The sequence below is a fragment of the Triticum urartu genome, chromosome 3A, assembly GCF_056163025.1.
Source record: "Triticum urartu cultivar PI428250 chromosome 3A, HENAU_Tu73, whole genome shotgun sequence".
In the NCBI taxonomy this organism is placed as follows: domain Eukaryota; kingdom Viridiplantae; phylum Streptophyta; class Magnoliopsida; order Poales; family Poaceae; genus Triticum; species Triticum urartu.
The window spans coordinates 71,295,127-71,311,595 of record NC_141875.1 but is presented as its reverse complement, the minus strand read 5'-3'; the positions used below and the strand labels follow the sequence as shown (position 1 = coordinate 71,311,595).

Here is a 16,469-nt window from a genome sequence, read left to right as displayed (position 1 = left end):
GGTTCATCTACGGGTATTGCAGATCAACGCTGGTTCCCCTACCCTCCAACTCTCCGGAGGAGCTCGTCCTCAGTGTCATCCACCAGTCCTCGACCATGGCCGAGACAGACTCTCGCAGTCACCGCCGCCAAAATACAAAAGCATTGTGGCTCGGCATCGAGGAGTCCGAGCGGCTGACGAAGGAACGCATATGGCGACTGCGACACCTACTATCACCGCTCCGGAGATGGGGAAGGGTCCGGCAAGGAAGGGGGTGAAATTTATCCCTACCAACTCGTATCTAGTCATAGATGATATCAAGTTATTGAACTTGCTAAGTTTGGTTCTATAATGTCTGGTCGTATGAATGTATTTTGTTGAATTTATCTACGTCGTATGAAATTGTATAAATTTAGAGGTTTGGATATGGACCGACGATTGCAGAGACAGATAAATAAAGTGCGACAGAGCGTTGTTGTCCACGGATGTACAAGGGGCCAAATTTGCTATGCCCGATTGAACATGATATGAGGCCCATATGTCTCGTTGAGCCTGTTAGAGTTTTGCCAGCCTGATGGTGGTATCACTTGGTGTATGCCCACTCACTTGGTTGAATTGACAGGAGCCAGAAAAAAGGATGTACTTGCAAGCTGAAGCCGGTGTACTCCTAAATCTGAATACTGAAACTTTAGCACAGCACTAAAACCTTCCTTGAGCTTCCCATGCACGCACAAACATGTTTACACAAAGCAAGAGAAACCGCAGGGTCTCATTTCTGAACCCAGACAGGCAACGGAGTCACAGAGGTTAATTAAGGCGATCGATAAACAAAGAAACAACAGTGAGAAGCGGTAACTAGAAATTAACAGTCCCCCGCTACCCTATCAGGCCATTACAGGAGGCAGTACGTAGTAATTAATTGTACTTCACGATCGAGTGAATCCGAGGCCGTCAGTCCATCACCATCCCTTCTGCAGGAACAAGTCCCGGTCCCGGTCCCGGTCCCGCTCGGCCGCCTCCGACGAGCGGTCGAAGCGGCTCAGCACGGCCTTCTTGAAGCTGAACGCCTCCTCCTGCGCCGGCCGGTTGCACGACCTCTGCGCGCCCCCGCCGCCGCCCAGGCTCGCCCGGGCCTCCTGCAGGATGATCACCTCGCTCAGCGGCACCCTCTTCCGCACCGCGCCCTCCTCCGGCCGCTGCTTCGGCGCGCTCTGCGACCGCACCTTCGCCACGGACGACCGCGTGCCCGACATGTAGCTCGGGCAGTTGAGCGCCGACGGGCTGTTGCTGTACGTGTATCCGTGGTCGCCGCACGCGCTCTTGGTCGGCGTCACCGGCGCGTAGCTCGCGTACCGGGGCGTGCTCTGCGCCGTCGCCGGCCGGGCCTTCTCGCACCACTCGTACTCCGGGAAGTGGCGCGCGGTCGGCGCCGCGATCCGCGGGGGCGGTCGGCACGGCATGAGCGGCGACGACGCCGAGTGAGCGTAGCACTCCTCGCTGGCGCCGGGGGAGGTCGTGCGGAGCGAGGAGGAGCGCGACTTGGGCCGCCCAGTGTCCATCTCCACGATCTTGGGGCTCCGGTCGTACCCGTAGCACGACGACGACTCCACGCTCGCCGACAGCCGCCGGCTGTAGTACGGCGCCACGCCGTGGTCGCTCCGGGAATCCTCCGTGCTGCTGCACCGCTCTTGCTGCAGACACAAGCAAGAGACCGCGCACGCGCGCGTTTGTCACGGTCGGCTAGCTAGGACAACGCGACCTCGGACGGTCGGAGACATTGAGATTGATTGCTTTGGTCGCAAGCGACGATGCCGGCCGTGGTCACTTACCAGCGAGTAGCGCGGCCGGACAGGGGTCGGGTGGACGCGAAGGTTCGTGGGGAGCGCGGCGGCGCGCGAGCGGGCGGCGCGGATGCAGGCCTGCGCGCGGACGAGCGCCTGCATGCTCTGCAGCGTGGCCGCCGCCTGCTTCCGCACCAGGTAGCCGCGCACCAGCGCCTGCAGCTTCACCAGCCCCTTGAGCGCGCGCAGAGCCTTCTTGGCCTGCGACAATTAAGCACGCATTGATTCCATTAGTCGGCGCTTAATCCTGCGGAAATCATGGCGTCGATACTCGATATTCGGCAGGAAGTTACTCACGAGAAATCCACGGAACGCCGTCTGGATCTTGACCGCGGCGGAGGCGCGGCCGCGGGGCTCGGCGACGGCGCCGGCGAGCACCGTGGACGTCGGCCCTTTGCTGGTGAGCCGCACGACCTCCACGGCGGCCTGCGCGGCGGCCACGGCAGCGTCGGCCGCCGCCGCGGTGGCCGCGGCGACGGCGATGGCGTGCTTGCTCTGCTCCCGCTCGGTCTCGTTGTACAAGGACTTGAGCCACGCCGCCTCGGCCGCGCGCGCGATCGCCGCGTTGCCGCTGAGCGCGGCGGCCGCGGCCGCCGCCTCCGCCTCGGCCGAGTCCCTGGTGGACTTGCAGAAGCTCCAGCGCTTCCGGTCCCCGTGCGGCGCCGCGGCCGTGGCTGGCCGCCTCTGCTCCTTCCCCTGCTCCTTCTTCCCGCCGCCGCCCAGCAGGCCACGCAGCCACCTCGCCGCCTTGCCCATCGCCGGAACCCGCCGCCCCGGCCGCCCAGAGAAGGCAACTCAGGTGGGCAACTACTCAAGAAGGCCGAGGCCTGTGGGTGAAGTGCGCTGGAAGAGGAAGGAGGCGTGAGGCGTGAGAAGCGGGCAGGTTTGAATAAGAGAGGGAAACGGCTATGGAGAGTGGGGAGCGGGATCCAAATAAAAAGAAACGGGAGGGGCATTACAGGACAAAAATAATAGTACCTCCAAGAAAACAAACAAAAAAAAATTACTACTCACAAGTCTTACTCATTAATGCTCGCATGCATGGTGCTGCTGAGTGAGTCGCCTAGATAGACGGGATTAAACAAATGCGGCGTGATGCCAGGCCAAGAGATGGCAACGCATGCGACGCCCTCTGCCACGAGAACAAGCGAGCAGGGGGCGATTTGGTGCCGAGCTGAGCTCGGAGTTCAAAAATATGCAGCGATAGTTCAAAAAGATAGGCGCAACCGCGCAAGGGAGTGCATGGAGCCATGTCCTCCTCTCCTGCAAAGCTGTGTGGTCAGCTCGTGGTGGTAGTAGTACTAATCTGCGTCTGCATGGACACTAACACGCATGCACCCACGTTGCGATTTGCGAGCTCGAAAGGTCAGTGTCGTCGAGGAAAGAGCAGCGAGTGGTGGTACTGAAGAGAAAGAAACAAAATTTATCTAGTGGCCGGCCCGGTGAACTCTGGCCGGGAAAGCGAGCGAGTGGTGAGCGGGGGCTGCGATGTGGAAGTACTCCGTGACGCAGTTTCGGGTAGGCGCTGCGTGGTGGAGACCCTGCCGCCATGCATGCGTCGATGGGAAGCAGCACGGGACGGTGAAAAACGCAAAGGCTTGGACTTTTGGGCCGCGTCTCCTCCTTTCGTCTTTTCACGGTGCGTGTGCCAAAGGGAAGCAGAGACGTACGTTTCGTACGTGACGACGCACACCGTCTTGGCCGCTCCCTCGTACGTGTACTCGCCATGCACCACCGTCAACGCGCCATGCGTTACAAGAAGACACGTGAATGATCTTGAGCGAGAATCATTACATGTAGAATATGTACGGCGGATTGCTCAAAAAAATTTACACGTACGACGGTGAAAACGCTGGTGACTTGTGTTAACCTGTCACGAGGGCTCTGATCCATCTCTCTCTCTCTCTCTCTCTCTCTCTCTAACTCTCTCTAACTCTCTCTCTCTCTCTAACTCTAACTCTAACTCTCTCTCTCTCTCTGCCCCCGGAAAAGCGATCTTCTCAGTGCCGGGGAACTCAGGGCAGCCGGCAGCAGTGGGTGGAAGCTTTTTACCTCTCCTCCGAGTGAGTGTGTGTGTGCGGGCTTTTGCGTTGCACTGCACTGCCGCTCTCGTGAGTGGCAATTTGACCTCTAGCACCTGGCTACTCCGCCAGTATCTTTTTTTCAAAAGTTCATGCCCACTCCATTAGTCAGGTAGTAGCGTGGTGGTGGCCGGAGTGTGCCGTGAGTGCGGCGGCACCGCGGGGACGAAGGATCTTTGCGGAGACGTCACCGATCGATCCGTCGAGGTAAAGGCGCGGGGAGGATCGCACCAGGACGTAGTACAGCGATGGGGTCTAGGCTCTAGAGAGGGAATATATACGGATTCGCGTCTCGGCAACGAGCCAAGAAGCTGGCCATGATGAGATTCTAAAACCTCGCCAAAAAGCCTTTTGATCTCTCCACAGGGCAAAAAAACCTTGCCAAAAGCTTTACGCGGGCAGAGGTAACATGCATGTGCATGTGCACCAGGCAGGCCCGTGAGCGAGAGCGCGCAAAATGCACGGAAAAAATCACGTGTAATTACGGCCGTATGGACGCTCTCTTTATTATTATCAATCAAAAAAAGAAAGAAAGAAATGCAGTATGGAGGCGGACGACGTACGCAAGATCAGGCCAGGTCTTGTACATGTACTACGTCTCGGAAGATTAACACGAAAATGGTAGCAGTACCGGTCTGAGTGCGTGATTTGATTTTAGGTTGATTTTAACGCGGCTCGTAGGCAGGGAGGCGCAGGCCCCTACTGTGTGTGTGCAGGAGTTGGTAGTCCTTGGCGCAAGTACGATTTGATAGTATCTCCAAATCTTCGTGACCGTGTATGGGTTTCACCGTACGTACGTACGTGCTCCTACTACTGTGCTCGGGCTTCTGAAGTCAACTCAGCCACAGTCCGTGGTAAAACTAGTACTAGGCTCCAAGCTCTGACTGTGAGGCAAGCAGGGGGCTAGTACTCCTACTCCTCCTCCAAGCAGAGATGTGCATGCAGGCATGGTACGTGCACTATTGTGAAAAATAAAATAAAAATCCCACTCATTACTTCCTTGTGTGTTTGACTAAACTTACTCGAGTGGCGCTGCCCCTTGACCGCGTTCCATCGGCAGCCGCGGCAGCAGGTCCATCATTCCAAACCATAAATTAGGCTGTCAAATCACCCACAGTCGCTCGCACACGACAGCGGTTCAAACCCCATGCAGTCACCCCGAATTTGCTGGGACTGCGAAACGGAGGATTGGCACGAATCGCCGTTTCCGAGGCATGGCGCGCACGACCGAGGCGCCCTGGCCTTGCCAAGACTTCCGGGTTTTCACCAGCTGCTTTGCCGCTGAAAACCTGCAGCCGGAAATGGTTATCTCTGCTGCAAACTTTTCACATGAACACACTACTCCTCCTCCGAGGAGTAGAATTCAGAGTGTAGCAGTATCTACTGCTATGTGCGGTGCTTGGCACCTCTCGGTTGGCATGTATGCCGAGCACATGATGTGCGAATCATGCGTTTGAACAAAAGCGTCCACATCAAAAGGCAACAGGATGGATGCATTTTGGATGCCCGTGTGCGTGTGCGTGTGTGTTTGGGTCGAAACATCCGAGCAGCGGAAGGAAAGGCCTGCCTGTTGTTGCACTCGCTTTCGGTGTGGTTCGTCTTCCTAGCAGCATAGCAGCGGCTTTTCTTTTCCCCGTGCCGTGCCCCTACCACGTGCGCGGCACCATGGCCACCGCTGGAGCAGCGGCAGCGGCGGGCGTCGTATGTCTCGGACGGAACGGAGCGGAAGGCTCGCCGCCGGGCCAATCAGCCGGGCGGGTCAACACCGAGGGCGCGTGTGGTTCTGTGACGAGGCCGCGGGGTGGGACGGGTTGGGTTTCCGGGGAGGGGAGCGTGCGTGCGCTCGCGGCGTACGAGGGCGCCCATCCATCCATCCGCTCCGTTGCGTACTTGCGTTGCGTTGCACCGGCGGGCGGGCGGGCGATCCCCGTTCGTGGATCGATGCTGATGAGGGGGTGACCGATGAGGGGAGGGCGTGGTGGCATTGGACGAGCCCGGCTGGCGCGCGGGTCTAGAGCGCTGGTTCCAACGTTGACGTGTCGAATGGTCGAGCATGGACCGACCGTCCGTCCGGAGGAGGAGGCTGGCAATCAACAGCATCGAGCCGATGCCGCCTGACCCATGACGGCGGGCGTGTGGAACAGGCTGCTAAAGCCTTTTTTCTTTCTTATAAAAAGCATTTCTATTTTGCATATTTTACATGGCCGGGCAGGGCAGTTTTTTTGTCGCCTTTTTGGCTTCTAGAATAAGCAGCCCCCTACCCAACTAATTGTAGAACCGCAATTAAATTATTATTTTAAAAAGTTTACTAGTCAATTCTTAATTAATAGCATTCTAAAACAATATATTTGGTTGGGCTTCTAGAATAAACTGAATAGGGGACACCTACTTATTCTAGAAGCCAGTAAAAGAATTGGCCCTACGTCTTGTTTCTTGTATCTGTTAACGAAAAGATTATACCTCGCTTATTGCGAGTGTGGCTTATGTTCATTAAGTCTTTTCTTTCCCGTCGTAACTAGGCCGGCCTATTACAACTTTTTGTATCCCTACCTACACGTTCGATCACTGGCTGGAGTCTCCCGCGGACGGCGTTCTCATCTGGTCCTTTTTTTTTCTATTTTTCTTTTGGTTTTCTTTATTACTTTGTTGATTTTAATCAGTGTGTTTTTTGTTTAACACGTCAACTTTTCTCAGTACACATTCAACATTTTCTATGTACACCAGAAAAACATATTTTATGTACATGTTTCCGTTACATTAAAAACATTTTTTATAGATGTTTAATATTTTAATGCGTCATTAGATAATTTAAAATATATTTTTTGATGTATATTTTTATTTAATGTAACGTGTATGTTTTCATATACACCAGGAACATTGTTTTATACACGTTTAACATTTTTTAAGTACATGACCAATATTTTTTCATGTACATTGTATTTTGTTTATAATTTTTGCATACATGACAAACTTTTTTGTATACATATTTAACATTTATTAAGTGCTTGATTAACATTTTTAAAATGCTCAATTACATTTTTTAAACACAAACTTTTTTCTTGCACATTGTTTTTAATACATTTTTCGTATATCTGAGAAACATTTTCTCCATGCACATTTAACATTTCAAATGATTGGTTAAAAATTCAAAAAAATTATGAAAAATATTTGTTTAATATATATGTTTCAAATATTTGGGGTGTAATCAAGAAAAAATAACGCAAAAAAGGAGAAAACGAGGCAGTGACCCTGTGTCCTCCTGTGGAATGGGCCGGCCCATTTAGGGAGCCGTCTCACCCGAGCGTATGCTAGCAACACATAGTTATGCCCGTGTGTTAAGAGCATCTTCAATAGATAATGTAGATGCATAAATGAGACGTAGATGTAAAAAAAGTACTTGATGGCTCCCGAAGCTCGTGCCGTCGGAGGCGCTGCCACAATCATTTCTCGGGCGGTTTGGCTGTTCGCTGGAGCACCAGCGGACTCGATGGCTCCCGAAGCTCGTGGCCGCCGTCCGGAGTTGCGTTTCTGGCCACCGGAGCTAGTAGGTGGAGTCGTGTGACCACCACGACCCCACCGAGCGGCTTTGCTTCAGTCGGCGTTTCCTCGCCGCAATTAGCCTCCTCCACCAGCCGCTAGTCGTCGAGGAGCCATAGTAGACCTGTCCGCCCACCCCCACCGGCCATAGCACCCACCATCAAGGCTCCGAGCAACAACCAACCAGTTTCTTTCTCGTCGGACACAACATGTTCCACAAAATCCCCCCAAGATAAAAATTTGGTTAAACTTGTTGGGTTTTTTTATCGGGCTTGAAGATCTAGTTTGATGGAGATTTCCGTATTGCAGATGAGCTCATGTGAATCCTGTTTTTGTGGATGATTCCTTGTTGGATGAGGAATTCATTTTGACGGAAGAAGAGGACATTGCTATGCTAGTAGCAATGCACAAGAGGAAGAAGTTGAAGCGCGACGGTTCTATGTTTGGCCGTGAGTACATCTGGAGAGAACGGGTAGAGGCGCTCGAAAGGTTGATATGCAACTATTTTGGTACTCCACCAGTTTTCCTCATGAGGTACTTTCTTTGCCGTTTCAGGACGTTCAAAGATTTGTTTATTCACAATTGCAATTCCGTGAAGCAACATGGCCGAGCATTCGATCAGAGGAGGAATTACGCCAGTTTTCTTGGACATGGCACTGAGCAGAAGGACACTGTCGCTTTGCACATGATGACCTATGGTGTTCCGGTACACTATAATAATGACAATTTGGCGATGGCAGAGGGCACTTCTATCCTTTATGCCAAACAATTTGCAAAGACTATAGTAGAAGTGTTTGGTTCAGAGTACTTGAGAGAACCCAATGCTCGGGACACTCGGAGGCTTTTGGAGATGAACAAAGGCCATAGGTTTCCAGGTATGCCTGGGTCTATCGATTGCATGCACTGCTGGAAGTGAAAGAATTGTCCTACAACATCGCATGGATACTTCAGAGGACGCTCCAAGGATGTCATCATCATTCTTGAGGCCATTGCCGATAGGGAGACATGGATTTGGCATTTATATTTTGGCATGCCTGGATCTTGCAATGACATCAATGTGCTCAACCGATCACCTCTTTTTGCGAAGTTAGCCAATGGAGAAGCTCCACCAGTGACCTCCGAAGCAAATGGACGCACTTACAACTATGGGTACTACCTTGCGGATGGGATCTGTGCGAAGGTGGGCTACTTTCATGAAGCCAACCTCAAGCAACCAAGGTAAGAAAGAACTCTCTTTTCACAATGCTGAAGCAGTGGCTAGTGAAGATGTGGAGGGGGCTCTGGGGATTTTGCAATCCCAATTTGCTACTGTGCGAGGACCGGCAAGTTATGAGATCAAAAGAACCTTTGGTACATCATGACTACTTGCGTGATCATGCACAACATGCTCATTGAGAATGAGCATGGACATGATTTGGATTACATCTTCTATGACATCATGGGCATACACGTTCGTCCGATTAGAAGGGAAGACCAAATTTGATGTTTCATGAAGGTGTGTCATGACATTAGAGAGGCCGAGACACACAATGATCTTAAAAAAGATGTTATGGACGAGTGGTGGAAATGGCACGGGGAATAAGACTCCTAGTTTCATTTCATGTCATGGATTTGATGAATTATGTGATCATTTGATGTTGTGGACTGATTAAATTGTTGTTTTATTTGTTTATGTATTAATTCGGGGATGATTTCGATATGTGCAGCCGTTGGCTACTGTAGTGTTGTTGTTGGCTACTGTTCAGTTGCTATTGCAAGGCCGTTGTCCTATTTTTACATCACCTGTTGGAGCGGCCGTCACGCGACTATTGTATTTTACATCATATGTTAGAGTTCGACGTTTTTCAGTGATGTAAAAAGAACGTTTTGTGATGTATATTTTACTCGCACTATATTTTGATGATGTAAAGTAAATCATCAAATGGAGACGCTCTAATGTGGGCTAGCCTTTTGAATTATGACATGACGACGGATTTCTTTGATTGTTGCAACGTTAAATAGTCGGCAGACCTCCTACTTGGTGTTTATGGCGCCCCGAACCATAATCGACGCTCGCGTGGAGCTACACGGGCCACGGCCAATAAGCGTTAGAAAAAAAATATTTTTTAGAATATTAACAAGATTCCTAACTTATAGGACATGAATTTGAAGAAAAACAAAGTTCAAATTGTAGAAAAGTTCACGAGTTTCATGGATTTAAAAAAAATCATGGATATAAAAAAGTCTGCGAGCTTGAAAAAAGTTTACGGATTTGTGAAAAAAATTCATGAATTTGAAAAAGTTCACAAATTTGAAAAGGTTCATGAATTTAGTAAGTTCATGAATTTTAAAAAGTTCACACATTTGAAAAAACTTCATGGATATGAAAAAGTTCACGATTTGAAAAAAGTTCATGTATATTAAAAAGTTTATGAATTTGAAAAAAAGTTCATGAATTTATAAAAAAACATGAACTCGAAAAGAATCACAAATTTGAAATGGTTCTCCAATTGGTAAGATTCACGAATTAAAAAAATAACCTTGAAAATTTAATAAATTGAAAAATATCATGAATTTTTTAAAAAAACATGACTAATTTTTTTAATCTCTTGCATTTGAAAAAAGTTCTTGAAATTGAAAAATGTTCACAAAATTCGAAAAATGTTTTCCAAGTAAAAACCACCAATGTTAAAAAGAAAAAATGGAAAAAATTTAAAATAAGAAGAAAAACACAAAAATGCCAAAACCCCCCAAAGATGACCGAAGTAGGTAAACCGAAATAAATAAGAAAACTAATTGATTGGGAGCTTCGAGAAGCTTCCCAAAACCGAGCTGGGATGCTTCGAAAAACTGAATGAGTAAGCCGCCCATTAATCCGACACACGGGGTGCAACGGCACAAATAAGTAAACAAATAGGCCCAGCCCGAGTGGATGGACAAGTGTATGCCGCGATAACCACACAATCTACTCCTTTGGACGTGACTGATTACCTTCTTTTGAGTTGATTACTCATTGTTTTTTTGAACGGTTTTGTTTGCCTTTTTCTTTCTTTTCTTTCTTGTTCTTACTCTTTTTAATAAATGCGTGAACTTTTTCAATTTTGCAATCATCTGTAAAATCGATGAACTAATTTTCAAATCCTTCAACTTTTTTCCAAATTGATAAACTCTTTTCAAATTTCTGAACTTTTTTCAATCGCTGATCCTTTCTCAAAATTGATGAACTTTTTTCAAGGTCGATGAACTATTTTCCAAATAGATTAACTTCTGTTCTAATTAATAACCTTTTTTTCAACTTAAGGAACATTTTTAAAATTGGTGTACTTTTTCTGAAATTTGTAACCTTTTAAAATTTGTAAACTATTTTTTAGAAATCGATGATTTTTTAAAAAAATTGATGAACCTTTTTTCGAAATTGATAAAAAATTTTATTGAAATTCGTTAGTTTTTTGAAGTTTGTGAACTCTTTTCAACATCAATGAACATTTTTGAAGTCATGATTATTTTTTGTATTTTATTTTTCAAAAGTCCATGGTTTACCGGTCAACCATGACTATTGAGCAGCGACCCAGCGAGCAGCCAACAGAGAATGAACAATGAAAGTATTTTTCTGGAGCAAAAAAACGAGCCAGGGCGTGCGTTGGGCCGGCCAAGTGTGTGATCGCGTGAGTACCCTTCGCGAGCGGGCGCCTGAAGGGTCTTATATGAGCTCCTGTACAACCAGTGGAAAACCCTATGCGCCGCTCACTGCGTTAAATTATCGTCAGAACGCACAGGCGATACCCCCGCATCGCTGGCATTGGCCCGGGCCATTATACAAGAGCTAGCCAGCCGGTTTTGGCTTTGGGCTGGACCGTGAACCGTTTTTTTTCTTTTGACCGATTTTCCTGTTTCTTCTCTGGTTTTTTTCGTTTTTTCGTTTTCTTTATTCCGTTTTCTGTTTCCTTTTCTTCTTTCTTTTCCTTTTTTTTTTCTGTTTTCTGGTTTTTTTCGTTTCTTTTGAAAATTGTTCGGAAAGTTCAAATTTGTTTGTGTTTGTACAAAATGTTCAAAAATACAAAAAATGTTCGTGTTTAAAAAAATTGTTCATAAATTCAAAGAATGTTTGCATTTTGCAAAAGTTGTTCGGGCATTTCAAAAAATGTTCTTGTTTTGCAAAAAATGTTTGGAATGTTTTTGTTTAAAATTTTAACAATTTTTAAAAAATGTTCCTGTTTTCAAAAATTGTTCATGTTTTCATTTTTTCAGGAGTTCCAAAAAATGCTTCAAAATTCACAAGTTTTTATAAAATCGTGTTTGCGAATTTTGTTCTGGAATTTCAAAATATGTTCACGTTTCCAAATTATATTTTGAAATTTGAAAAATGTTCTCCTTTCAAAAAAAATTGTTCAAGATTTTCAAAAAATGTTCTTGTTTTGCAGAAATGTTATAGCGTTTAATTGATTTCGCAAATTTGGAAAGTGTTTGCCTTTCACAGAACGTTCCGTTTTTTGAAAAAATGAATAGCTTTCAAAATTCCTAAATTTATTTGGATCTGTGCAGTGTGTTTGGTTCTTTAAAATTGATGCTACTCTTTAATCAGCTACAACTTCTAGCTTGGCTGGCAGGAACTGTCGTTTATAGCAGTGCATCATGTGTTTTAATCCCCGCAACCGCATATAGTTTTTTAGCTACAGTGCTCATTCGATTTCGTTTGTTGTCTTCATGGGCCGGCCCAGTTGAAGCGCCGGCTGTGCGAAGCGACAGCAACTTGTCGCAGAGTGTGTCACATAGGAGGTCCCTTCGCTTTCATTATCTGCTGGTTTATGTGTTTGTTCAGATTTTCTGTTTTCTGTTTATTTCAACTTTTTTGTCTATACATCTGCACGTTTCAGTTTTGTTACTATTTTTATTTTATGGTTTATTTTTTGTTTTCGTTTTTAACATCCTTTGGTGTCAGTTTTGCTGCATTTTTTTCTTATTTATTTTGTTTACACATATATTGGTTGCGGTTTTGCTCAAAAACAATTTCTGTTTATTTCTTTTTTTGTTGTCCAATTTTCAGTTTTTTTTCCTTCTACAGCTGTTTGTTTCAGTTTAAATTAGATACATTATTTTAAATTTAAATCTATCTTTTATTTTTTCCGATTTCCCAATATTAAGTTTTTGTTTTGATATCTGTTGGTTTTATTTCACTTTTAAGTTTCCCATTTTTCTACTTTTGTTTCGTTGAAAAATAGGCAAAAAGTTTAAAAGTGCCACCCCCCCACCCCCCCCCCCCCCCACACACACACAATTTCCTTCCAGCTATGTGTTTCTTTTCAATCTTTGTTTGACATTTTTACATGACAAAAAAAATTCAGGATGTGCAAATTAAAAAAACTCCCAAGAACTTTTTTTAAAATCTTCTCTTGGACTTTAAAAAATATTTAGGAGTTAAAAATGTTTACTAAAGTAATTATCATGCATCTTATATTTTAACAAAACTAAAGATATGTTCATGGTTATTTGAAAATATTCATGAATTTCAAAAGTGTTGTAAATTTAGAAAATGTTCACACAATTTCATCCATTTTTCGTCCTTCAACAAATGTTCATAGAGATTCAAAAAAATCATGTAATGAAAAATCTTTTGATTTATAAAATATATTTTAATTTACATGTAAACAATAAACCGAGTGGAAATCGAAGCAACCAAATAAATCACTAAAACCAATATATATAGCGCTCAGGAAGAAACGATGCCATGTTGAATTGGTCTGTCAGCCCATCAAGCAGGTGTGCGTGTTAAGTCTCCTTCTCAGAGACCGCTACATGTGGTGGTAGTGCATGTTAGGTTCATTCCCCATCTTGTCATACTAGGACGTTGATAAGATTGGCGATGTGCGTTGAGCAGTGAAGGATCAAGGATTAAGCTGATATGGAAGAATCTATGTCAACTATGAATCCCGACAAAGATAAAGATAACTAATTGGCGTGCCTGATATTACATCATTCCATGGTGTGTGTGCGCAGGGGGGGGGGGGGGGTTGTAGCCATATGCATATAGCAACAAGCATAACTCCTTCAAAAGGTTTCGAAGATCAGTCAAATAGGAAAATACGCGACAACTGAACTTCGTATTGGAAACATAATCTAATCTAATCATACTAAGCATGCAGGAAGACTAGTGGTCAAAAATGGTTTCATGCACATCTTTTTCCTTCCATATAAACCGCAACCAAGATCAAGCCATCACCGTTGTTCTCCCGAGTTACTCGGAATATTTCTTGCTTCACTGATCCGTCACATTTTTCTTCTGTGCCAATTGGTATTTCAACCCTTTCTTGTCGCTGGTCGAATCAATGGAGATTGTTGATCCTTCAGTGGCTTCTCCATTGACCAGCATCTTGGAGATAATTGTCATTATGTTCTTTTCTATCCACCTTTTTATGGGCCTTGCACCGTACGACTGTAAAAATCCAAGTAGTGTTGGTTCAGTAACATAGGGAAAGTGGATTACTATTTGCTATTTGAAAAGACAAGATAGATGGTATGATTACTTTGAAAAGGAAAATACTTACCGGGTCGTGTGATTCCGACAAAATGACATCCAACACGGCATCATTTATAACAACAGATATGCCCTTGCCAGCTATTTTAGCAAGGGCACTCTTCAGTTGGATATTCACGATTTCTTTCAGATGATGGTGTGAGAGCTGCTCAAATACTACAATTTCACTTAATCTATTGAGAAATTCAGGCTTGAAGCATTTTTGAACCTGCACCAACAAATATATGTCATAATGAATCAGTGAGCAACTGCTTTACTAAATTCCAAGTGGACTATCTGTGATTCACAAACCTGTTTCATGAGAAGGTTTTGCGAAGCAGTCATTGTCTTTTCTCCAGCCACTCCTACATTTAGGTGCTCTGCCCCAACATTTGAGGTCATAATGATAATTGTATTCTTGAAATCTACATTGTGTCCTTTACCATCAGTCAGCACACCATCGTCAAGGAGCTGAAGAAAAACATTCAACACTGACGGATATGCCTTCTCCACCTCATCAAAAAGGATAACACTGTATGGGCGCCTCCTAACTTTCTCGGTCAGTTGTCCACCATCTTCATAACCATGATTGCTTTATGGTGTTATGAAAGAAAACATTGTATGAGTAAAACTAAATATTGTGATATAATAATAATGCTTGAAATTAAGGTGTGTGTATTATAAATGAAACCTTGGGGGTGCTCCAACGAGACGTAGCACGGACTCAGGACTAACATACTCAGACATATCAAAGCGAAGCATCATTTTCTCACTACCAAATAGTTGTTCGGCGAGAGCTTTTGCAAGCTCTGTTTTTCCAACACCCGTTGTGCCCAAAAAAGGAAGGAGCCTATCGGTTGGCCAGCTTGGTGAAGACCAACCCTTGAACGCAACACTGCTTCTGCAACTAAATTGACGGCTTCATTCTGCCCAACAACCCTCTCATGCAATCTATCGGCTAAGTGGATTAACTTGACACTCTCCTCTTGATTAAGCGTGGTTATAGGAATTCCAGTCCATCCGCTCACAACCTTCAAACTAAAAACCCCAGTTCAGACATATACATGACACGCACACTGCTGAAATAATAGAAGTGATGTGCATACCAACCTGTGCAATATGATCCGGCGCAACAACTGGATTTCCTCTTCCTAGCTCTATTGTCGTGCAAGCCTCGTCAATGAGATCAATTGCCTTATCAGGAAACCGACGACCTACACATACACAACAATGATATCCCAACTCAGCTCGTAAGTAAATTTTCGTCTCGAAACAACAGTAATAATAAAATAAACGCAGTAAAATTTAACCACCTGCAATATAGCGGTCAGCGAGGTGTACGGCAGCATCAATGGTAGCATCACGAATTTCGAGGCCATAATGCTTCTGGTACCGGGGTTTAAGCCCCTGGAGGATGGCAATGGTGGAATGGGTGCTGGGCTCCTTAACGTGCACCTTTTGAAACCGCCGCTCGAGTGCAGGATCCTTCTCGATGTACATGCAATACTCATCGTCAGTAGTGGCGCCCACACATCGGATATGGCCACGAGCCAATGCCGGCTTCAGCATGTTGGCCGCGTCCATCTGGGTGCCCGTGGCCGCTCCGGCGCCGAGAAGCATGTGCATCTCGTCGACGAACAAGATCACCTTGCCGCGTGCAGCCTCCACCTTCTTGACAAAGTCCGTCATACGCTCCTCGAACATGCCAACGTACGTTGTGCCAGCCACGATCGCCGCGAGGTTGAGCTCAATGGCACGCGCTCCGGCGAGCTTGGACGGGACCTTCCCGGCGACGATGCGTTGGGCGAGGCCCTCGACGATGGCCGTCTTGCCGACCCCGGCGGCGCCCACAAGCGCGGCGCAGTTCTTGGTCCGGCGACAGAGGATGCGTATGAGACGATCAATCTCGTCATCACGCCCGATCACCGGATCGGCCTTGCCGGCCAAGGCCGTCACGTCCCGGCCGTAGGTGCGCAGGCATCTACTGTACTGGAAGTACCTCCACGCCGCCCAGCACGCAGCTGCCAATGCTCCGGCGCAGAGCACTTCACCGGCCGACGCTTCGACAGAGTGGATAGACGACGTATTGCCAGGTACGGCAGAGGAGTCCGTAGTTCCTCTCCCCAAGGTGATGATCCCATCAAACAATGACCAGGCCATGGTTGATTATCGTCGCAGGCACGAGTAGAGAGCTCGGCGAGTTTCCTCCGCTTCTGATTTCCAGCGTCCTCTTCTTTCTTTCCTTTGATTTGATTTGATGGACGCTCTCTCTTTCTTCACCGTGTAATTTATAAGTACAACATACATACAGTACATACAAGAATCAAAGGTAAGTCTGCTGTTCATATGGAAAGAATTATTCCCTTTTTTATTTGAGGGGGTGGAAAGTATTATTTGTTTGCTATTCGGAACAGAGAAACGACGCACACAGAAAGTTTTCCCGGCCGTATCCATCCATGGTTGCAAGTAGCCCTCCCCTCTGCCTTTCCACATTTGAAAAAAAAGAAGAAACCTTTCTGACTGCGCGTTCCATATTTAGAT

The 16,469-nt window shown here is 46.3% G+C and overlaps 1 protein-coding gene and 1 pseudogene across 1 annotated transcript; both read right to left on the bottom strand.

Moving 5' to 3' along the window:
- Positions 1-729: 729 nt before the first annotated feature.
- On the bottom strand, positions 730-2,745 carry LOC125547990 (protein IQ-domain 26). Its single transcript, XM_048711710.2, has 3 exons — positions 2,118-2,745; positions 1,809-2,021; positions 730-1,670 (listed from the first exon to the last, which is right to left on the bottom strand). Exons 1-3 carry the CDS (start codon positions 2,574-2,576, stop codon positions 939-941), a joined length of 1,404 nt encoding a protein of 467 aa, XP_048567667.1. The 5' UTR covers positions 2,577-2,745; the 3' UTR covers positions 730-938.
- Positions 2,746-13,658: 10,913 nt separating this feature from the next.
- On the bottom strand, positions 13,659-16,094 carry LOC125546670 (chaperone protein ClpB1-like; annotated as a pseudogene).
- Positions 16,095-16,469: the final 375 nt, after the last annotated feature.